The 24575-nt window shown below is 41.2% G+C and overlaps 1 protein-coding gene across 16 annotated transcripts in view; it reads left to right on the top strand.

Moving 5' to 3' along the window:
• Positions 1 to 22662, top strand: part of Gprasp3 (G protein-coupled receptor associated sorting protein family member 3) — a 54882-nt gene extending 32220 nt beyond the window's left edge. For 12 of the 16 annotated variants that reach the window (XM_087903021.1, XM_087903025.1, XM_087903028.1 and 9 more), the window contains 4 exons: positions 17567 to 17714; positions 18848 to 18946; positions 19955 to 20033; positions 20355 to 22662. In XM_087903021.1, coding sequence (XP_087759147.1) covers positions 20638 to 22242 — 1605 coding nt within the window. In that variant the 5' untranslated portion in view covers positions 17567 to 17714; positions 18848 to 18946; positions 19955 to 20033; positions 20355 to 20637 and the 3' untranslated portion in view covers positions 22243 to 22662. Of the gene's footprint in view, positions 1 to 17566; positions 17715 to 18673; positions 18694 to 18847; positions 18947 to 19954; positions 20034 to 20354 lie in introns of those variants that run through there. The other 4 variants (XM_087903027.1, XM_087903023.1, XM_048428209.3 and 1 more) reach the window with 2 other exon arrangements.
• Positions 22663 to 24575: the final 1913 nt, after the last annotated feature.

Here is a 24575-nt window from a genome sequence, read left to right as displayed (position 1 = left end):
CATACCATATTCCTCTTTTTGGGTCTGGGTTACCTCACTCAGTAAAGCGTTTTCTATTTCCATCCATGTGCATGCAAAATTCAAGATGTCATTGTTTTTTTACTGCTGAGTAAAACTCTAATGTGTATATGTTCCACACCTTCTTTAACCATTCTTCTATTGAGGGGCACCTAGGTTGTTTCCATGTTCTGGCTATTACAAATAGTGCAGCTATGAACATAGTTGAACAAATACTTTTGTAGTATGATAGGGCATCTCTTGGGTATATTCCTAAGAGTGGAATTGCTGGGTCCTGAGGGAGGTTGACTCCCAGTTTCCTGAGAAACCGCCACACTGATTTTCACAGTGGCTGCACAAGTTTGCATTCCCACCAACAATGGATAAGTGTTCCCCTCACTCCACATCCTCTCCAGCATAGGCTATCGTTGGTGTTTTTGACTTTAGCTATTCTGACAGGTGTAAGATGGTATCTCAAAGTGGTTTTGATTTGCATTTCCCTGATCGCTAAGGAGGTTGAGCATGACCTTAAGTGTCTTCTGGCCATTCGAAGTTCATCTGTTGTGAATTCTCTGTTCAGTTCAGTACCCCATTTTTTAATTGGGTTAATTAGAGTTTTAGTGTCTAGTTTCTTGAGTTCTTTGTATATTTTGGAGATCAGACCTTTGTCTGATGGGGGGTTGGTAAAGATCTTTTCCCAGTCCGAAGGTAGCCTTTTTGTCTTACTGACAGTGTCCTTTGCTTTACAGAAGCTTCTCAGCTTCAGTAGGTCCCATTTATTCATTGTTTTCAAGGAAGATTCTTGATATCAATCTCTGGCCTACAAAAATACATACAAATGTGTGTGCACACACACAGTACACATACACATCAAAAGAAAAGAAGCAAAAAATACATGTACATTAGCTGGTATCCTCTTCAATTTCTTTCTTCAAAGACTTAAAGTTCTTCTCAAATAGATCTTTCACTTCCTTGGTTAGAGTTACCCCAAGATGTTTTATGCTATTTGTGTCTATCGTGAAAGGTGATGCTTCTTTGATTTCCCTCTATGCTTCTTTATCCTTTGTGTATAGAAGGGCAACTGATTTTTTGGAGTTGATCTTGTATCCTGCCACATTACTGAAGGTGTTTATCAGCTGTAGGAGTTCTTTGGTAGAGTTTTTGGGGTCTCTTATGTACACTATCATATCATCTGCAAATAACAAAAGTTTAACTTCTTCCTTTCCAATTTTAATTCCCTTGATCTCCTTATGTTGTCTTATTGCTATTGCTAGAACTTCAAGCACTATGTTGAAGAGGTATGGAGAGAGTGAACAGCCTTGTCGTGTTCCTGATTTTAGTGGAAAGGCTTTGAGTTTCTCTCCATTCAATTTGATGTTAGCTGTCGGCTTGCTGTATATTGCTTTTATTATATTTAGGTATGATCCTTGTATTCCCAGTCTTTCCAACACCTTTATCATAAATGGGTGTTGAATTTTGTCAAATGCTTTTTCAGCATCCAATGAAATGATCATATGTTTTTTTTTTCTTTCAGTTTGTTTATATGATGGATTACATTGATAGATTTGCGTATGTTGAACCAGCCCTGCATCTCTGGGATGAAGCCTACTTGATCATAATGGATAATTTTTCTAATGTGTTCTTGGATTCGGTTTGCCAGTACTTTATTGAGAATTTTCGCTTCGATGTTCATGAGTGAGATTGGCCTGTAATTCTCTTTCTTGGTTGTGTCTTTGTGTGGTTTTGGTATCAGGGTAACTGTAGCTTCATAAAAGGAGTTTGGCAATGATTCTTCTGTTTCTATATTGTGGAATGCATTAAGGAATATAGGTATTAGCTCTTCCTGGAAGTTCTGGTAGAATTCTGCATTGAAACCATCTGGTCCTGTGCTTTTTTTGGTAGGGAGATTTTTGATAACAGCTTCTAATTCTTCACGACTAACAGGTCTATTTCGATTGTTCACCTGTTCTTAGTTCAACTTTGGTATATGGTACTTATCTAAAAAAATGTCCATTTCTTTTACATTTTCCAACTTTGTGGCATATAAGCTTTCGTAGTAAGATCTAATGATTCTCTGAATTTCCGCTATGTCTGTTGTTATGTCCCCCTTTTCATTTCTGATCTTATTAGTTCAGGTGTTCTCTCTCTGCCGTTTGATTAGTTTGGATAGGGGTTTGTCGATCTTGTTGATTTTCTCCAAGAACCAGCTTTTTGTTTCATTGATTCTTTGGATTGTTTTCTGTGTTTCTATTTTGTTGATTTCAGCCCTCAGTTTGATTATTTCCAGTCTTCTACTCCTCCTGGGTGAATCAGCTTCTTTTTTTTCTAGAGCTTTCAAGTGTGCTGTTAAGTCTCCAATGTGTGCTTTCTCCGTTTTCTTTAATTGGGCACTTAGTGCTATGAACTTTCCTCTTAGCACTGCTTTCATAGTGTCCCATAGGTTTGAGTATGTTGTGTCTTTATTTTCATTAAATTCAAGGAAGACTTTAATTTCTTTCTTTATTTCTTCCTTAACCCAGGGGTGATTTAATAGTTGACAGTTCAACTTCCATGAGTTTGTTGGCTTCCTGGGTGTAGCATTGTTGTTGAATTCTAACTTTAATCCATGGTGATCTGACAAGACACAGGTGGTTACTAATATTTTTTTGTATCTGTGGAAGTTTGCTTTGTTACCAAGTATGTGGTCAATTTTCGAGAAGGTTCCATGGGCTGCAGAGAAGAAGGTATATTCTTTCCTATTTGGGTGGAATGTTCTATAGATATCTGTTAAGTCCATTTGATTCAAAACCTCCAATAATTCTCTTATTTCTCTGTTGGGTTTCTGTCTGATTGATCTGTCCATTGTTGAGAGAGGTATGTTGAAGTCTCCTACTATTAGTGTGTGTGGTTTGATGACTGCCTTGAGTTCTAGAAGTGTTTCTTTTACATAAGTGGGTGCCTTTATATTAGGGGCATAGATATTCAAGAATGAGACTTCCTCCTGATGAATTGTTCCTGTTATGAGTATGAAATGTCTATCTCTATCTCTTCTAATAGATTTTAGTTTGAAGTCAATTTTGTTAGATATTAGAATGGCCACACCTGCTTGTTTCTTAGGTCCGTTTGCTTGGAAAACCTTTTCCCAGCCCTTTACTCTGAGTAGATGTCTGTCTTTGTGGTTGAGGTGTGTTTCTTGTAAACAGCAGAATGTTGGATCCTGTTTTCGTATCCAATCTCTTAGTCTGTGCCTTTTTATAGGTGAATTGAGTCCATTGATATTAAGTGATATTAATGACCAGTGGTTGTTGACTCCGGTTATTTTTGGGGGGGGTAGTGGAGTGTATGTTTTTCCCTTCTTTGAGTTGTGCTTGTGAAGGGTCGCTAGATGCCTGAGTTATTGTAGGCGGTGTTAGGAATGTTGGATTCCTTGGGTTGTGATTTGCCTTCTAAAACTTTCTGTAAGGCTGGATTTGTAGCAACGTATTGTTTAAATTTGTTTTTATCCTGGAATAGTTTGTTTTCTCCGTTGATAGTGAACGATAGCTTGGCTGGGTAAAGTAGTCTGGGCTTGCATCCATGGTCTCTTAGTTTCTGCAGTACCTCTATCCAGGACCTTCTGGCTTTCATGGTTTCCATAGAGAAGTCTGATGTAAGTCTGATAGGTTTACCTTTATAAGTTACTTGATCTTTTTCCTTTGCAGCTCTTAATATTCTCTCTTTAATCTGAATGTTTTGTGTTTTGATTATTATATGGCGAGGGGATTTTTTTTTTTGATTCAGCCTATTCGGTGTTCTGTATGCTTCTTGAACCTTCATAGGGATATCGTTCTTTAGGTTGGGGAAGTTTTCTTCTATAATTCTGTTGAATATATTTTCTGGACCTTTGATCCGCAATTTTTCTCCTTCTTCAATCCCTATTATTCTTAGATTTGTTTTTTTTTTATTGTGTCCCACATTTCCTGAATATTTTGTGATGAGAATTTGTTGGATTTGCTGTTTTCTTTGGTCAGAGCGTTTAATTTCTCTATGGTGTCCTCAGAGTCTGAGATTCTTTCTTCTCTCTCTTGTATTCTGTTGGTTATGCTGGTTTCTGAAGTCTCTGTTCGTTTACCTAGATTTTCCATAGCCAGCCAGCCCTCGGCTTGTGATTTCTTCATTGTCTCCATTTCAGTTTTCAAATCTTGAACTCTTTCCATTACCTGTTTGATTGTTTTTTCTTGGTTTCCCAGAATTTCATTTATGGATTTCCTCATTTCTTCAAACTTTTTGGTATATTTCTCTTCCATTTCTTTACTCATTTCCTCAATCTTTTTGTTATACTTATCTTCCATTTCTTTACGGCAGATTTTCACTTCCTGTTTAAGTTCCTCTATCATTTTCATAAAGATCTGCTTAGAGTCAATTTCTTCTATTTCTTCTGGAGTAGGGTGTTCAATTCTTCTAGTTTCGTGATCCCTGGATTCTGGAGATGTCATGTTGCCTTACAGGTTGTTGGAGGAATTCTTGCATTGGCGCCTTCCCATCTTCTCCTCTCTGGATGAAAGTCCTCAGCACTCTCTGGATAGAACTCCTCAGCACTCTCTGGATAGAACTCCTCAGCACTGCAGCAGGGATAGCTGGTATTTCCAGGACCCAGGAGACAAAAGGGTAGCAGCAGTGAGGGCAGGGAGGGGTCCCGTGGAACACCGAAGACCCTGCCGCAGAAGCTGAGGGGGGAGGGGCTGTGCTCTCTTCTGGGACAGAGAGCCCAGGCGAGCACCCACTCACCTCTCTGGATAGAATTTCTCAGCACTGCAGCAGCAGCCCAGCTATCTTACATCCGAAATAATTACACAAAAACTGTATTCATTTAAACACTCCCTGGCCCATTATTTCTAACCTCTTATCGACTAACTCTCACATCTTGATTCAACCCATTTCTAATAATCTGTATGTCACCATGAGGTCATGGCTTACCGGAAAAGATTCAGCATGTCTGACCTGGCAGCTGGCTCCATGGCGACAGTCTCTGACCCTGCTTTCTTTCTCCCAGAATTCAGTTCTGTCTATCGTGCCTACCTATGCTCTGACCTATCAGGCCAAGCAGTTTTCTTTATTAATTAACCAATGAAAGCAACACATAGATAGAAGAACCTCCTACAGTTCCTGATTGTTTTCTCATAATACCTCTTTCTACAATTCCCTCAGTTTGTGTTTTCTTTATTGTCTCTATTTCAGTTTTCAAGTCTTGTATTGTTTCTTTCTCCTTTTTGATTGCTTTTCTTGGTTTTCTTTAAGGGATTTGTTGGTTTCTTAAAATTTTTTGTTTGTCTTTTCCTCAATTTCTTTGAGGGAATTTTTCATTCCCTCTTTAAGGCCTCATACATTTTCCTAAAGTTATTTTTTAAGTCAGTTTCTTCTGCTTCATCTGTATTTGGTTGTTCAAGTCCTGCTGTTGTAGGGCCACTAGTTTTTGTTGGTGTCGTGTTGCTCTTTATGGTATTGAGTATGTTCTTACCTTGTCTACCCATATTTTCCTCTGATAGTTGGGACTGCGTCTCTGGTGATCAGTCTTCCAGGTTCCAGTGGATCCAAAGCTCACATGTTTACTCCTCGTGGTGCAGTCAGGGCCACAGTTTCAGTTACCTCAAAGGTCACTTGATGTTTCCAAAGGTTGCTCAGTGCTCCTGGTGGGGTCACTCTGCAATTCCTGGGGTCCTTCGGACCTGCTCCCACAGAGGTTGTTTGCTTGGGCCTGCTCTGACAGAGGTTGCTGACTCAGGCCTGCTCTAGCAGAGGTCAGTAGCTCGGGCCTGCTCCAGCAGAGATCTCTGATTCGCTCCCAGTCCCACAGAGGTCTCTGGCTTGGGCCTGCTCCTGCTCCTTCAGCAGTTAAAGAAGTAAGTCAGAAAACAATCCCACACCAGTTTGGAATTATGATTAATAAAAAGGTTATTTATTTAAAGGGAAAAACTTACAGATCACCATCCTAGACAACAGTCTCCTCCATGACCAGGAAAAGCATCTGGAAGCCAGAAGTGGAGTCTGAAGGAAGAACACGAACGGAGGCTGCCGCCACTTTTTTAAAGCGAAAGATACCATGCCCCAGTGGGCTGGCATCTCAAAGACTATTGGCTGAAGGAGCAGAAGGAGCAGAAGGAGCTCCCGCTGCAAGCAGTGGCTCCCTTGTACCTGCTTCTGTGGAGGTCATTGCCTTGGGCCTACTCTGGCAGAGGTCACTGGCTCAGGCCTGCTCCTGTGGGGTTCACTGCCTTGGGCCTACTTTGGCTAAGGTTGTTGTGTCAGGCCTGCCCTGAAGGAGATCACTGGCTCAGGCCTGTTCCCACAGAGGCACTTGGTTTGGGCCCAGTCCCACAGAGTTCTCTAGCTCAGGCCTTCTCTCTCAGAGGTCCCTGACTCATGCCTGGTCCCACAGAGGTCTCTGGCTTGGGCCTGATACCTCAGTGGTTGCTCCTTTGTACCTGCTCCTGTGGAGGTCCATGCCTTGGGCCTGTTCCAGCGGATATTGCTGGCTCAAGTCTGCTCCTGTGGAGGTCATTGCCTCGAGCCTGCTGTGACTGAGGTCACTGACTCAGGCCTGTTCCAGCAAAGGTCCCTGGCTCAGGCCTTTTCTCACAGATATCCTTGGCTTGGGTCTGCTCCGTCATGCCTGGTCCAGCAGAGTTATCTGGCTCGGGCCTTCTCCCTTGGAGGTTATGCCATTGTACCTGCTTCTGTAGAAGTTGCTGCCTTGGGCCTACTCTGGCTGAAGTCACTGGCTCAGGCCTGCTTCAGTGAAGGTCACTGGCTCAGTAACACCATGAGCTCTTGAAAGTAGGAAGTGGACTGGTTCTAATTCAACTAGTTAGTGTGTGATATGGAATATTCGATTAAATTTCTTTTAATTAAAAAATAAAAATATGACATTATACTGGGTTAGAAAAGTGATCTTAATAGGTTCTTCTCTTGGCTCTCCCATCTTACCAGTGACAGATTTAGACTACCAGGCTTGTGCTACCTCCTCTTGAGCAGGCCTTATTCATTAAGTGCAATTAGAAAGCTATTGGCTGTCCTTTAAGATGTATGTTTCACTATTGCATACTTGAGAACAACTTGGCCTTCTGCTAATTGTTGTAGTTTCTAGGCTTTATAACTCGGTAGGATTATTGATTGTTTTCCTTTGTTGACATTAACAGTGCACAGTACCTTTGGATACTATGTGAAGCCTCCAGGTCAGATACACTTCATCCTCCAAGCTCTGTTTGAAATGTATGATGGTGTCTTCAGAAATGGGGCTTTGTCTTTAGGTCCGGGACAATTGCAATAGCCTCTAATGTTTGGGAATCTCATATACTCTCCTGACTAACAACTAGACGGGAAGTTTTCCATGCCTATCAGTGGGGTTTTTGTTAAATGGTCTGTGGTTTTGGAGAGAAGCCTTATCGCTCCAACTGTCATAACTGTATGCAAACTGTGTGTATATATACTTAAATATTGCATGCATATATATTAAGTAAACACATGACATTTTCAAACATCTTTAGTGGTATTTATCTCTACTTACTCTCCCTATGTATTCCCCTCTTTCCCTTCTCCCCAGTTAAAGCTCATTTACCCATTTATATTACTTATGCCTATTCCTTTTTCTAGAGCACACCTCCCTATGGTCCTTTTAACTTTACTAGTTTCTGCAGCTACTCCAGGTTATATATTTGTGTCTAAAGATGCTGAGCTAGGATACTTAAATAAGAGATAATGTACAGTGTTTGTCTTTTTTGGTCTGAGTAATCTCACTCATGTAATATTTTCTAGTTCCATCTAGTTACCTACAAATTTTGTGATTCTGTTTTCCTTCATAGCTGAACAGAATCCCATTGTGTATGTATATGTACCATATTTTCTAGTGCTGGCAGTTTTGGGCTTTGTAGTTTCACATTAGAGTCTTTGGTCCGTTTGTAGTTTATTTCTCCACAGTTTGAGAAATATGGTTCTATTTTAATTCTTCTACCTGGACATCCAGTGTCCCTCGTATTATTTGTTGAAGGTGTTGTCTTTCTTTCAGGGTGTATATTGTTATCTTTGTCAAATATCAGAGTGCTATAGTTACATATACTCATGTTTGAGACTTTTATTCTGTCTTGTTCATTGATCTCTATCTATGCTTTTATGCCAGCACCAGGCTATTTTTATTACTATAGCTCTGTAACCTATCTTCAAATCTAGCATGGTAATCTTTCCAGCATTGTTCTCTTTGCTCAGGATTGCTTATGCTATCGAGGGTCTTTTGCAGTTCTGTATGAATTTTAGGTTTTTTTTCCTTTCTGTGAAGAATGTTGTAGGAATTTTGATTGGGGTTGCATGAATATGTAAATTGATTTTGATAGGATAGTCATTCTCACAGTATTAATTCTACTTATTCATAAACATGAAAGGTCTTTGATCCTCTCTTGACTTCTTCAATCTCTTTCTTCAGTGTAGCAGTCTTCCACCCCCTTGCTTAGGACTTTTGTAAAGTCCACTTTGAGAGGGAATGTTTCTATACTCCCTTTCCCACCACATTTGCTTTGCCATATAGAAAGCCTACTGAATTTTTAAGTTGATTTTGTAATCTGCTATGTTTCTGAAGTGTTGATCATTTCTAAAAAGTTTTTTGGTAGCATATCATCTACAAGTAGGAATATTTCAATTTCTTTTCCTAATTGTATGTCTTTAATTTCCTTCTGTTGTCTGATGGCTCCAGCCAGTGCTGCTTCATTCATTATATAGAAAAGGAGTGATGATAATGGACAGCCCTGTCTCACTTCTGATTTTAATGTGATTGCTTTGAGTTTTTCTTCATTCAGGATAAGTACTGGCCTTGGGTTTGTCATATCTAGCCTTTACTTTGTTAAGATATATATCCTGCAATCACGTCTCCCTAGATTTTTATCATGAAGATATTTTATATTTTGTCATTTGCCTTTTTTACAACTTTTGAGATAATTGTGTGACCTTTAAGTCCATTTGTATGTTTTATTTCATTTAATGACCTTATGTATGTTGAACCATTCTTGCATCTCTGAGATAAAGCTAACTTGATTGTGGTGAATAATATTTTTGATATATTCCTCTATTCAGTTTTAAAGTATTTTATTGAGGATTTTCGTTTCTATGTTCATCAAAGATATTTAAGTATTGTTGTTGTGTCTTTACTTAGATTTTAGAGTAATACTGGTTTTCTAGAGGCAACTTTGAAAAATATCTCTTTTTCTAATTTTTAAAAAGAAATAATAATTTAAGAAGTACTGGTTGTAGATTTTCTTTGAAAGCCTTGTAGAATTCTGCTGTGAGTCCATTTGGCCTATATTTTGTTTTGATTGTTTGTTTGTCTGTTTTGGTTTTGTTTGTTGAAAAGCATTTAAATTACTGTTTCAATTTTCTCATTCCTTGTGTGTGTTTTCTTTTTTCGACTACTTTATCAATTCTTTGTGGATTTCACATAATACATCTTGATCTCATTCATCTCCCCTTTCCTTTATATATTCGCCCTCTGTCCTTGCAACCTCTTCACCAAAATAAAATAAAATTTAAAAGAATTAACTAAGCAAACTAACTAGCATACAAAAAGAAAAGGGAAAAATTCTCAGCAGGGAAGCTTTAGTGTGACACGGTGAGTCACACAGTATACCCTTTAGTCCATACATCTTTACCTCTAAGTGTTTTTGCAATGAGTCATTGGTCTGGTTCAAGGTGTCTGACTTCTGCTACATCCTTGATATTGGGCCCTCACTGAGACTCCTCTTTGATATTCTGCTGTTTTCCTGTCTCATAGAGATCCTAAAACTTTGGAACTGCAGGTCCAGGCCCCTTCCTATGCTCCAACAATTTATAGATGAGGTGGATGCTGGAGTGGGCCAACTCTTAGGCCTGGTTCCGGGCCTGGATGGTAGCTGGTTTGGTCAGCCTGCCAGCTTTCCCTAATTGACACCACCAGGGTGAGCTCTCCAGCACTACCCTTTAGCTCAGCCAGTGTAGCAGACAGTAGGGAGCAGAGCCAGTTCTCCTGCTTTCATGGTCTGGGGCTTATTCACCCACCTCATCAGGGCCAGCTCTACTGTTTCACCCAGGCAGGTGCAGGGCCTCGGCAGTTGGTGAGGCATAGAGCCAACTCTTTGACTCTTGTGTCCCGAAGGCCAGCTCTCCAACCTACCACAGGAGGCAAGGGGTAAGGGATGAGGAACATCTTTCCCCAACCCATGCCACCACATGGCAGATGATGGGGGGAGCAGAGTCAGCTCCCCTGCTCTCACACCCTCAGGGCCAACTCACCTGCACCCCCACCAATAGGGTCAGCTCTACTGTGTTGCCCAGGTGAGGTGTAGGGCCCATTCTCCCAAGGGCTGCAGCCAGTGAGAGGCAGGGCCAGCTCTCCCACTCTCATGACCTCAGGGCGAGCTCTTCCACCCACCACAGATGGTGGGGGGCGGGGGGCATCTCTTCCTTGTCCTCTCCACCATATGGCAGATGACAGATGGGGTGAGATCTCTCAAGCATGTAGGGCAAGATCACCTGTGCCCATGTCAACCAGGTCAGCTCTATTGTACTGTTCATGGGAGGGGCCTGAGGGTCAGGGTCAGCTCTCCTGGCTATTATGCCCTCAAAACCAGCTTTCCTGCCTGTAGTAGGTTGTGAGAACCAGGGGGCACTATTTAAGTTCTTGATCTCTTCTTGGTTTAACCTCAGTGGTTTGGATGAATCTAGTAATTCATCCATTTCTTTGGAATTTTCTAACTTAGTGCATATAGTTTTTTTTAAAAAAATAGTATTCTCTTATAGTATTCTGAATTTCTCTGGTTCCTGTTACACTATTTCCCTGTTTATTTCTGATTCTGCTAATTTGAGTTGTTTCTCTCTTTGTGTTAATAGGGCCAATGATTTGTCAATCTTGTTTATCTTCTCAAAGATTCAGATCTTAGATTTGTTGATTCTTTGTTTCTATTTAATTCTTTTATTTTTCATTATTTCCTATCATCTACTGGATCTGGGTTTGTTTTGTTTTCATTTCTCCAAATTCTTGAAGTTTTGTCATTAAGTCATTTGTGATAGTTCTGATTTCTTAAAAGTATCGATGCTTAGAACTATAAATTTCCTTTCTAGGATTACTTTTAATGTGTGCCAAAAATATTGTGTTGTGTTGTCATTTTTATTTAATCTCAGGAAATTCTAAATTTCTTTCTTGACTTCTTCTTCAACCCTTTCCTTATTAAGTAATGTGTCATTTAATCTTCATGAGTTCATTCTGGTCATCTGAATTTGTTAAGAATTGTTTTGCATCCCAGGTTCTGGTCTTAATTTAGAGCAGCTTCCATGGGTCACTGAGTAGAATGTATAGTATTTGATGTTTAGGATCAATATTTTGTTGATACTTGTTAGATTCATTTGATGTATGATATCATTTAATTCTGTTTAGTTTTTGTTCAGATGACTTATATACTGAAGAAAATGAAGTGTTCATGTACTGTAACTGAGGTAGACTTAATCTGTGTATTTAATTCCAATAGTATGCTTCGTATGAAATTGGGTACACCAGAATATGTGTGTGTGTGTGTGTGTGTGTGTGTGTGTGTGTGTTTAGGACTGTAATATCTTCTTGGTTAATTGTTCCCTTGGTTAAAATGAAGTGTTCTTCTTTATCTCTTTTGATTTATTTTAGGCTGAATTCCATGTTGTCAGATATTAGGATTAGTGACACCAGCATGCTTCCTGGTTCCATTTGCTTGGATTCTTTCTTTCGACCTTTCACTGTAATGTGGTGCCTACTCTTGAGAGTGAGTTCAGTTTCTTGTACGCGATAAAAAGCTTGAGTTTCTTGTAGACAACAGATTTTGTTTCTTAAGTCATTTAAGTAATCTGTGTGCTTTGATTGGCAAATTGAGGCCACTAATATTTTTAAAGTTCTTGTTGAAAAGTACGTGTAGGTTCCAGTCATTTTTAAAAAAAAAAATTTCTTGTTTCTTGTGTCTCAGTATTTAGAACTAACTTTACTTTCTATAGTTTCTTGGCTCTGTTTATTTCTGTCTTCAGTCTGAAGCATTGCTAGGGCTAGTTTTGTAGACATTTTTTAGTGTATTTATATTATGGAAAGATGGTTTTGTCCTTCAATACTGCAGAAAGTTTTGCTAGATAAGTTGACATCAGTGGCCTCTTAAAACTAGGAGTACATTGCTCCAAGATCTTCTGGCTGTAAAATTTTCCATTGAGAAATAAGGTGTTTTTTGGATGGGTTTTCCTTTATATGTGACTTACAGCTTTTCTCTTGAAGCTCTCATAGTCTCTATTTATAGATTCTATATTAGTGTTTTAACTATAATATGCCACTAGAATTTATCACCTGGTCCTGTCTAGTCGATGTGCTGTGTGCTTCTTGTATCTGTATGGGTATGTCCTTAATTTGGGGAATTTTCGTCCATGAGCCTATTGAAAATCTGGTCTATGCCTTTGACCCAGGGTTCTTATCCTTCTATGCTCACGATTCAGAAATCTTGTCTTTTCAAGGTTTCCTACAGTTCCTGGGTGTTCCCCCCTTTGATTTGTTCGTTTCATTTTATTTGTTTGATTGGTTCAATTCCCCTACTTTCTCTTCATGACTTGATATTCTGTGTATTATCTAATTTAATGTTCATAACAATATTTAGGTGAGTCTATTCCCCTATACACCAAAATAATAAAAAAATAAAGATGCAGAATTTCAGGCACAGTGTGAATGGCAAAAGCTGAATTTGTCAATGGCAGTCTCATTAAGAGTAAAAAATATATTGTATGAGCCATGATTGTCTATTTTTAATTTATTCTTCTCTTATATATTACATTCTGACTGCAGTTTCCCCTTCCTCCTCTCTTCCAAACCCCACCTACCTCCCCTCTCTCCCAATCCACTCCCCCCCCTTTCCCTTCAAAAAAGGGCAGGCCTCCCCAGAAATATCAACCAAATATGGCATAGCAAGCTATAATAAAACTAGGTACATGCCCTCTTATTAAAGCTGGATGAGGCTACCCAGTGGAAGGAAAAGAGATCCAAGAGCAGGCAGAAGAGTCAGAGACAGTCTCCACTCCTACTGTTAGGAGTCCCACAAGAACACCAAGCTGCACAACCATAACATATGTGCAGACTGCCTATGTCAAGCCCATATGGCAGGTCAGTCTCTGTGAGTCCCTATAAGCCCTGATTAGTTGATTCTGTGGACTGTTTTTGTTTTGGTATCCTTGACCCCTCTGGCTCCTACAACCCTTCCTCATCCTCTTCCTCAGGTTTCCCCAAGCTTCACCTAATGTTTGACTGTGGGTCTCTGCATCGGCTCCCATCAGTTGCTGGATGAGGCCTCTCTGATGATGATTATACTAGACTGTGGTCTATGAGGATAGCAGAGTATATTAAGAATCATTTCATTGATTTATTTTCTGTTTGTGTTTGGATCTGTCCTATGTTTCTGGACTATCTGGACTCTGGTTCCTAGCCCTCCAGGCAGTGTCTGCCATGACATAGGTCTCAATTTGGGCCAGTCATTGGTTGACCACTCCCAGAAGTTCTGTGCCACTTTTACCCTAGCACAGGTAGGGTAGGCAGGACTAATTGTAAGTCAAAAGTTTTGTGGCTGGGTTGATGTCCTAAACCCTACACCTGAAAACTTGCCTGGTTACAGAAGATGGCCAGTTCAGATTCCATATCTCCCAATACTTGGAGTCTTCTCTAGGGTCACCCTCATAGCTTCCTAGGAGTTTCCTTTGCTCTAGGTTTCTACCTCACCTCTGAAATGCCCCCGAATTCCAGTCATCTCTTCCAGTACTCTCTTTCTCTACTGCCCCCCACTTCATCCATCCTGTTCCCATCCCCACCTGCTCCCAGTCTACTCAAGAAATCTGTTCTGTTTCCCCTTCCCATGGAGATCCAAGTGTTCCCCCTTGAGCATACCTCTCTCAGTCTGTGGATTATAGCATAGTTATCCTTTATTTTACAGCTAATATCCACTTATAAGTGAGTACATACCATGCTTGTCTTTCTGCATGATTTTTTTTTCTAGTTCCATCCATTTGTCTGAAATTTCATGTCATTTTTAACAACTGAGTAATACTCCATTGTGTAACTACATTCCCCCCTTCCACAATTTATTTATCCATTCTTCAGTTGACGGACATGTAGGTTGCTTCCAGTTTCTGGCTATCATGAATAAAGCTACTATGGACATAGTTGAGCAAGTGTCCTTGTGATAGGATGGGGTGTCCTTTGGATATATGCTCAGGAGTGGTATAGCTGAGTCTTGAGGTAGTTTGACTCCCAATTTTCTGAGGGAACTCGATACTGATTCCCGGAGTGACTGTACAAATTGGCACTCCCATCAGCACTGGAGGAGTGTTCCCCTTGCTCCACATCCTTGTCAGCATGAGCTGTCACTTGTGGTTTTAATCTTAGTCATTTTGACAGGTATAAGATAGAATCTCAGAGTCGTTTTGGTATTCTATCTTCTACTTAATCAGTTATGTTTGTAAGGTTTTCCCCTGTATTTGTAATTTGGTTATTGAGTTTTTCAAGTCAATCTTCATTTCAGCTTCTATTTCTTTAATGAATTCAGTCTTGAAATCCTGGAGTTTCTTCATCAGTTCATTCAGCTGTATGTTTATATTTTTAGGCATCATTTAAGCATTTATTCCTGTACTCTATATATTCATTGGAGCTTTTGTTCATGTCTTCTTTAAATTCCTTGAATTCTTGATGACATTTATGATTGTTCTTTTAAATTATGTGTCCTGGTGTTTCTTGGGGGTGATTCTCAGTGGAGTACATTTACATTTCTATAAGACTAGAGTTTACAGAGGGGAAGGAGAAGAACAATATAGTCTTGGCCTTTCATATGGTTCGTGTTTTTGCGATGTGCCTGAATATGTGGACTTGTTTCGTTGGTTGTGTGTGTGTCTGGTATCAGGTTCTAGCTTACCCAAGACTGGACTGGTGCAGGAGCTGCATACCTGTAGTAGCTAGGCCTGAGAGGATGGGGCGACACTGGCAGCTGAGGTACTGAGGAAGTCACCAGGCAAGGCAGGTGCAGGAACTCCATATCTAGAGCTGCAGCCAGGCTCAGGAAAGCAGATAGCTCAGGAAGGGGTTCATTCTTGGAGAAGTCAACAGGAAATACCTAGTGCAGAAGCTGCAGAGTTGGAGCTAAGCCTGAGAGTGTGGGAATGACGCTGGAGGAAGGGGTTCTGGAAAGCTTATCAGGCAAAGTGGGTGTGTGACCTGTGCATCAAGGATTAGGCCTGAGTGTGTGGGGATGGTGTGGGCAGTCTTGGTTTTCTACTGAATTTTAACTGTCTTGGTCATGTACAGCTGTTGTGCAGAAACCAGAGGTGCTATGTCCTTAAGTCCATGTCACATCCAGAAGACTGACAGCATTTTACAGCGTTCCCTCCCTCCCTCCACCTCATACATTGTTTTTGGCCCCTCTTCTGCAATGCACCCTTAGCCTTCTGTTGGGGGAGGATTGATACTTACACTTAAACTCAGCACTTAACCAGTTATGAATCTCTGCATTAACCACTGCTCATTTCCAAATGAAGCTTCTCTGAACCAAGATTAAGAACAGCATGATTCTATGGGTATAAAAATAAATATGTAGAGGGCAGTTTGACTCCATAACCATTTATTAACATAACAATAGCAGGTTCTATCCTAGAATCTGTGACCTCCTTGACATGGATTTTCATTAGGTACACAGCACCGAGCAAGAAATCCCTCCTGTGGAGTAAACCATGAATGCAATCAAAAATCAATCAGTTAGCCCTATAACTAACTGTCCTGCCACTATATGCACCTTGCCTGGTAGTACTGCCTGCAGTATTGTAGCATGTAGGGTTCAGCACTGGATATGACCATTGATGTCTTTTTCCCCAGTAGCCTGCACAGCACCTTCTAACACTCTGAAATCCATCCAACAGAGAGACAGTTCCTGGTTAGTTCAAGATCGATTTATCTGATTAGGTCAGTGTGACAAATGTATCAGGGACTAGTCATGTCTAATTCCTATTATAGTCATTGCTAATGGAATATAAAGAAAGCCCAATTTTCACAATCACCACCTTAAAGAAAAACATCACATGTTGGATTCTTTTGAAATACAAAAATAAAACTTTTTCTTTTTTTTTAGAGACAGGGTTTCTCTGTGTAATAGTCCTGGCTGTTCTGGAACTCACTCTGTAGACCAGGCTGGCCTCAAACTCACAGCGATCCACCTGCCTCTGCCTCTTGAGTGCTGGGATTAGAGGTGTGCGCCACCACTGTCCGGCTTAGGAATAGAATTTTAAAAGCTAGTTACGGTATGCAACGAAGAACACAGAAATTGCTTATGTTGTTTTAGGTGCCTCTGGGGCAGTGTTTCTCAACCTTCCTAATGCTGTGACCCTTTAATACAGTTCCTCACGTTGTGGTGACTCCCAACCGTAAAATTATTTCATTGCTACTTCATAACTGTAATTTTGCTATTGTCATGAATTGTAATGTAAATATCTAATATTCAGGATATCGAATATATAACACCTGTGAAAGAGTTGTTTGACCCGCAGGTTGAGAAACGCTACTCTGGGGTCTCTGATCAATAACACATAGTGCCTGGCACTGGGAATTTCATTTAATAACTCATTCTTCTGAGAACTGAAGCAGTGTCCACCCATACAGGACACCTCTGTTCAAACTCCTTTGTTTTTAAATTATATTTTAAATTTTGCTTGCACACTGCTAGTTTTCCTTGGGTCTTCTTTATACATCTTTAGTTTGGATTGACCTATCACCTAAGGCCCTCATCATCCACTCCCACCAGTCCCCAGATCTTTTATGTCATATGTTGACCAAATAAGTTTTTCTTTATTCCAAGTAAGAAAAAAACAAGTAAAATGACTTTTGGCTCAGACACCTGGTTGGTTTCCCAGGGACAGAAGTATGCTTTAGCTTAGGGTAGTGGTGAGGTCTGTAAAAGGTGCTCACATCTCCATTCCCCACCCCCCAGGAACTCCATAAAGCATTGAGAGAAAAACAAGGAAGAGGCACCAAGAGCCCTCTCTTCAGTATGTTGCTAGGCTACCAGACCCCTCTCCAGCTGCTGTACTATAAGTCCTCCTCCCTTTCCACCGGCTTCTGAAAAGGAGGGGGAACTGAAGCACAGCAGAGGTGGAGTGCTGGGAGGGACAGGAACTGTCCAGCTCCCTTTTCGAGTGCAAGAGCGCTCAGTATCCCTCCGCTGCTCCCTCTTGCTCCCCAACTCCAGACATCCTTTACTATAGCCCCCCACTCCAAAGCCCTCATAGACCCTAGCTCTCAGGCATCCCCCCCACACTGGAGTGGCGCCAGAAAAGTGGTGGTGGTCTCTGGTTAAAGTGAGCAGGGGGCTGCAGAAGCTCACTGTGCGACCCACCCCCTCCCCAGGGGAGCGGGACTGCGTGCAGCCCCGCCCTCTCGGAGTCGGAACTACGGTGGGCCCGGGAGGGGGCGTCGAGCCCTGCGCCATATCCCTCCGCCCCCTTCCCGACACCCTCGAGGCGAGCTGTGCCTGCCGCATCCTGCGCAACAGCCCCTGCCCTTTTGCTGCAGAGGCGTGGGGGCGGGACGCGTCTCTGCCATTCCACTCGCGCGCAAAGCGCCGTGAGCCCAGAGAGAGGAGCTGCGGAGGACGGAGCACAGCCGAGAGCAGACGGGGGACGCGGGGGAGCCCGCAGACCTGGGCCGTGCGCCTGGCCAGGCAAGTGGGGGTGTGTCGAGGGCTCGGGGCGGCCGCGCTCTGCGGACCACCGCCCGGCCCTGACAGTGCAGTGGGGGCGAGCGGGTCGCCGGAGCCCGAAGGTCCTAGGCGGGAGGAGGAAGCGGGAACCTGACTCAGGCTGAGGAGCAAGGGGGCGGCTGGAGCGGCTGGCTGTGATGGTCTGGAGGCCTGTGGAGCAGATGGCCAGGCAGCAGGCTTTTCCCCACCCTTTTTGGTGTCTGGGCCCTGCGAGGGTTGGTGGGGGGGAGGCGCCTGTGGGAGAAATGGCGGCGGGCTCAGGAGCTGGGGAGTGTGGTGCCCCTTGGAGGTCACTGTCCTTGGGTTGGAGGCAGGTGTCCAACTCTGGGAATAGCTTAGCTCTGGGTGATGAATTGCCTTGCTACTTGGGCCTTATCCCAGAAAGAGGCCCCTGTGTCCTGCATTGTGGGTGCAGTCTCTTCCCACAGGCTCCTGCTTGGTGACAAAGTCTCCTGTCTGAGTGGTAGGAGTGGTGCATTCTGGGGAAGGGGAAATATAATTAGAGTTGGCAATAATGAAGGCAGCAGAACATAAGAATGAAATGTTCGTCTGCCTTCAATACAGGAGTGATTGTTTCATTTCCTTCTATATGTAGACTCTTGGGCTTAATTTATTGTAAGCAAGTGTTCATAATAAGGAATTGGTCACATTGCAGAACTGGCTATATAAATATCATGATATTATCCTATCTTATATTCATGATCCATTTTCTCAACATTCTATTTTACTTTGACCATTTTTGATATGTTTGAATGGGAGTTAAAGTAAAGGAAAAGTTTTTGTGCAGATGGGTGTTAAATTTAAAATATTTGAAATCACAATAGGATTTAAGTATCTGTTTATGGGGCCCCATATATCATCTTCAGCAACTTTCTAGTCCCTCATATTTTTTTTTTTTTTTTATAGAAGCAGTATCCGGGAAAATGTGCTGTTTCTTAAGGTGGGCCCCTGGTCACACCTGAGAGTTGATAGAGTTCATTCACTGGGTTTCTGACTCTTTGAACTTGGGTTCTGGAATTCTGCCCCAAATCATTTCATACCATGGTCATTATACTTTTTTGTACATTTTTCTCATTATCGTTTGGTTTCTATAGGTTGACTCTTCTCCAGCTAGAGGACTCTTCTTTGGTGGGAAGGATAACATCTCCAGAGGATCCTGCTTTGTGTTGGGTCTGGCATCGGTAGCACATGAGGTAAGATCTAGTCATATGTGGGGAGGCTGGTATTTCAAATATGGTCCTGAAATTATTGAACTCATTAGCCTCTCTGCCTTCTTCCCAAATACGACCGCATATATTCCACTCTCTCTTTCTATACCTTGTATTTTCCTTCAGGAAATAAATTTGGTCCCTGAATGAAAATTCCTGATGTCAGGGTTGGGAGGATGTATATTCAGAAAGGTCGCAGGTCTTGAGCACACCTGGGGAGTATTGAGGCCTGGCTGACATGTAGGAGACATTGGCAACCGTGAGCATACAAAAACATGTGCTATAAACCTTGTCAGGGGTGTTCTGTCTTTTCAATCTCATTAGCAATACTTGGTTGTTTCTGATGTTGCCTTTTTATCTATAAGCCTCTTTCTTCCTAGGTTTCTGTAGAGCAATATTTCCGAAACTGTGGGTTGCAACCCCTTTGGGGGTTGAATGACCCTTTCCACAGGGGTCACATATCAATTACCTTGCTGATCAGAGACTTACATTAGGATTCATAACAATAGCAAAATTATAGCTATGAAGAAGCAATGAAATAGTTTTGTAGTAGGGGGGTCACCACAACATGAACTGTATTAAAGGGTCGCAAAATTAGGAAGGTTGAGAAGCACTGCTGTACAGACTTATAGGTAGCTGTCCACTTAGAAGTTAAGAGACAGAACAAAGCTTCCTTAGGTTTTGAGGTGAGTATGAATGTGAGCATGAACACATTTGTCAGTCGGTGGTAGAGGTGGCTGTTGGCAAGATCTTACCTTGGACCCATTCTGTTCTAACTTTCCAGATGCCGCTGCCCTCATTCATTACTAAGTGGGAGGACAGTGAGCCAAGCTTGGGTCAATATGTATTTAGTAGATACTGGGCCAGAAAATGAGGAGAGAATCCATAAGAGGGAACAGGGTATGGGGGAGTGTTATGATACCTGGAGATACAATTTTAGATCAGTCTGTCGGATACTCAGAATTCTAATCGCACACGTATTTTTCTCTATAGATCTGCCTGTGAAGTCATTTGGACAGCTTTGCAACTGTGGAAGCCAGGAAGAAGGGAACATCACATCACATCAGTGCAGGTTGGTGTGAGGCCTTTCTGAAGACGTAGAAATTCCTGATGGTATGCACCAGTATAGGACCACAGGGGTCTGGGCTCTTTAGCCTCTCCTACTCTAAGCAGTCTTACATACTCTCACTGCTGTGTTTGATGGAGACAAAAGAATGGTAGTACTTGGGCTGGATGCAACTATGCAAGAAATACAATGAGATAGCAGAGTTTTCTACTAATCCACATCTCCTGCCACACAGTTCAAATCTCCATTCATGTCCACTGTGCAGCGATCTTTATAGAGAACCAGAGTTGGAGGACACTCAAAGTCTATTTCTTTTTCCCACCTTAGGTGTCTCTCCAGTGGTAGCCTTGGATTGGCAGAAGATTGCTTTCAACGGGTTTGCCTTTGGAAATCATCATCTTCCCCCTAACCTGAGTGTCTTTACTCTGTCCCTGTTATTGATAGAGGCTGTATGTCAAAAAAGGGAATTTTGTAACTACTGAACTGACAGTTGTCTTTGACACTGCTAAGTTCCTCTCTGACCAAGTTAAAAAGGATAAAGATACTAGCCTGGACCAAGCAGAGAACTTAAGGTGAAAACTGGACAAGTGTCTGTAGCTGTGCTTCAATCATGACTGGCTCAAAGAATAAGGCTAGAGCACAGGCTAAACTAGAAAAAAGAGCAAGTGCACAAGCCAAAGCTATAGCAGAGAGGGAGGCTAGTAATGCCAGAGCTTCAGGCAAAAACCGGGACAAAGGAAAAGCTAAGGGAGGAGCAAAAGCAGATGCAGTGGCAGAGATGAAGGCGGGGTCTAAGAGCAGGACTGAGATGAGAGAAGGGGCTAAGGGCCCAGGAAAAGGCTCGTATGATTACAGCCATAAGGCTGAGAACAGGGCTGCCAGATCTACACGGAAAGAGAAGGCTGGTAGTGATACCTGGTTCTGGGCTGGGGAAGATTCTGGTCTCAATTCCTTGTTCTGGAAGGGAGAAGAGCTTAGTAATAATTCTGTTGCTAAGTGTGAAAATAAAACTAATACTGTTCCTCAGGCCCGTCCAGAGGAGTCAGAGCCTGCCCCTAGGACCAGCCACAGGTCTAAGTCAGGGCCAGAGGAGGAGGAGGAAGAGAATGTTATTGGGAACTGGTTTTGGGAAGGAGATGACACTGGTTTTGATCCTGATCCTAAACCTGTGTTCAGAATAGTTAAACCTCAACCAGTGGATGAAATTAATGAAAAGAATAGGCCAAAGGACTGGTCTGAGGTTACCATATGGCCTAAAGCTCCTGCTGTAATTCCGGCAGTGTTAGGTTTTAGATCTAAGGACTCTTCTGAGGGAAGGGCCTCGTCATATATTGTTCTGGCCTCAAATGAAGAAGAAACTTCAACAACAGCCTGCACTAAGAATACTCGATCAAGCCTACAGCCTATACCTGAGTATCCATTTGGTTCTGATCCTTGCATCCAGACCTTAGATGAAATTAGAGAGCAAATCAAGATCAGAGAAACGAATGGCATCAAGCCCTTTGCGTGCGCTTGCAAAATGGAGTGCTATTTAGATTCTCCAGAATTTGAAAAGCTTGTTAACATACTCAAATCAACTACTGATCCCCTCATTCATAAAATAGCACAGATAGCAATGGGCATACATAAAGTTCATCCGTTTGCCCGGGAATTCATTAATGAAGTGGGTGTGGTGACACTTATTGAAAGCTTGCTCAGTTTTTCTTCCCCTGACAGTAGAAAAAAGACTGTTATTACTCTGAATTCTTCTGGGGATGAAAGACAACACAAAGTAGAATTTCATGTTAAGCATATGTGTAAAGAAACTGTGTCTTTCCCCTTGAACTCACCCGGTCAGCAGTCTGGATTAAAGATAATAGGGCAGCTGACTACTGAGTCTGTCCATCACTACATTGTCGTGAGTTACTTTTCAGAGCTTTTCCATTTGCTGTCCCAGGGAAATCGTAAGACTAGAAATCTTGTTTTGAAAGTATTTTTGAATATGTCTGAAAATCCAAAGGCAGCCAGAGATATGATCAATATGAAGGCATTAGCAGCATTAAAACTCATCTTTAACCAAAAAGAGGCGAAAGCAAATCTTGTTAGTGCTGTGGCCATCTTTATTAACATAAAGGAGCATATTAGAAAGGGCTCAATTGTAGTAGTCGATCACATGAGTTACAATACTCTTACTGCCATATTCCGTGAAGTTAAATGCATTATTGAAAGAATGTAAAATGACCCAAAAACCAAAGAGAACACTGAACAGTGTCCAAATTCTGATTGGCTGAACATTCCCAAAGAGTTTTGCAAACTATTTTGGTAATAACTGCTCACACATTTTGTCTTAACATCTTTTTTCAAATTATTACCTGTGGCAGGTTCTAGCTGAAATCTAAAACATTTTTGGCTTATCAAATGAATATTAAATATTGAGATAAACAGGTTTATTGATTTCTATCTTACCTAGATTAGCAAATTTTTAACATTTTACTTAAGGAAACTGTGATCCAGATGTCAAAAGTACAGTGTCTTGATGATTGATAACTGCTTAGATCTATTTGTGGCTCCAGATAGCAAAAAAGAAACTACTGGTCTTGTAATCTAGTTATAGAAATAAGGTGTATGAAAATAAAGATACTTGATGGTACCTACATTGTGTGCTCGTATACATGATATATACATGCATATATATACCTATTTCCAAATGTGTCCTCCTGATACGAAAAAGAAGCAGGTTAATATAGGCTATTAAATATAAGAGGGATTTCTATTCCCCCTTATTCCAACTATGGCAGACACTCATTACAGAACACAGTATGGCTCAGAATTACACAAAATCTAGAGTATATTTTAAATTCAGATTTTTAGACTATTTCATCTATGTCAGTCATCTCAAAGCAAAAGGAGGCAGGCGTGAAAGGGAAGTTGCCTACTCTTGTTGGGTGCTTAGAGTCACAGAATATTTTTACAAGTTTATTCCCTTTATGACGATACTGTCAGTTAACTCACACTTTTGTTAATCTCATCCTAAACACTCCGCGGTCAGAATTGTAACCAATAAATCCCTTTTCCGAGCTCCTCCCAGCTAGCAGGTGGCACAGGTGATTTTCTCACAGCGGGACCCATCTCACTATATATACTACCTCAACACTCATTCCCCTCCGTAGGTGAGCACCTTCACAGCACAGAGACAAGCTTGGCTTTGGGAGTAGTTTGCTTTTTGTGGTGAATAATGTTCCCTACCAGGTTAACAGGTTTTAGCTTCCTCCAAGTGCATGTCCACTAGGCATTTGGCCGTACTTGGCTAGATGTCAGGAGGAAAACCTGAGATGGATATATGTATTTTACCAGGCAGTATGTGGGAAATTGATATCCAAAACTTCGTTGTGCAAATAAGAGGTAGATGTAGGGGTTGTAAAGAAAGTGAGGCTTGATCCTGTCTTTCTGTGTGTACTTTTTTCAAAGAGCCAGAATCATTCTATACAACAGTACTTCTCAATCTTCCTAATGCTGTGACCCTTTAAAACAGTTTCTCATGTTGTGGTGACCCCAACCATAAAATTATTTGGTTGCCACTTCACAACTTATTTTGCTACTGTTATAAATCGTACTGTAAATGTCTGTTATGCAGGATATCTGATATGCAACCCCTGTGAAAGGGCTGTTCAGTCCCCAGTGGGGTCATGATCCACAGGTTCACAACCACTGACATACACTGTTTCATAGCATGCATTAAGAAAGCAAATTACTTTTATTTTCCTTGCAAAGTCATGGCCATATTTAAATGAGTTGTGATTTATTCATGTATTACACAAAAGGTTAGAAATGTCTGATAGGCATGCCCATTTTCTATATTTCAGCTTCCTAAAATTGAGGAATTTAGAGAGATTTATACGCAGAACTGCAACTTTAGCAATATAGGAAAAGGAGCAAGGAGAGAGGTTGCTGTTTCATCTTCGAGGTAGTAATTTCTAGAAGTCTATTTTCCAGAAAGCTTCTGAGCACTTTGAGACTCGGGCTTGGTTTCTCCAACACTCACAGTAGGAATTGCAAACCCTAGTCTGAGACAATAGAGGAAAAGCCTTATGTGTGAGATCATCACGTTACTTGCTTGAAAATTTTCAGGCAAGAGATAAATCATACTTAAGTACTATTTGTAACTTTTTGTCATACAACCATATTATGAATATTTTTCCATGTTAATATCCTACACAATAATTAAATTATTTTATTTTTCTTTTCAATATAAAGTGTGTTCTTCCATTCATATTTTTACATAGTGTACAAATTTATTCATTTCAAAAATTGGCATATAGTATTCAATTTGCCTTTTCCACTGATCAGTTTTACAAATTGGTATATAAATCTACCACATGCTTTTATGACAACTTTACTGAAATGTAACTCACATACATTAAACTGAATATTTAAAGTGCACAATTTTCATGACCCAGCCTTGAATCCTTTCCCTACATGATACTATAAAAGTTCTGTCCAACATAGAAATGCAAGCCATGTATAATTCACCCTGTTTCTCAAGCCATCCAAATCTTTGCTCGAAAGCAA

The sequence above is a fragment of the Myodes glareolus genome, chromosome X (assembly GCF_982192425.1).
Source record: "Myodes glareolus chromosome X, mMyoGla1.1, whole genome shotgun sequence".
Lineage (NCBI taxonomy): Eukaryota > Metazoa > Chordata > Mammalia > Rodentia > Cricetidae > Myodes > Myodes glareolus.
Note: the sequence above shows the minus strand (reverse complement) of the source record. Positions and strands in the feature narration are given on the sequence as shown.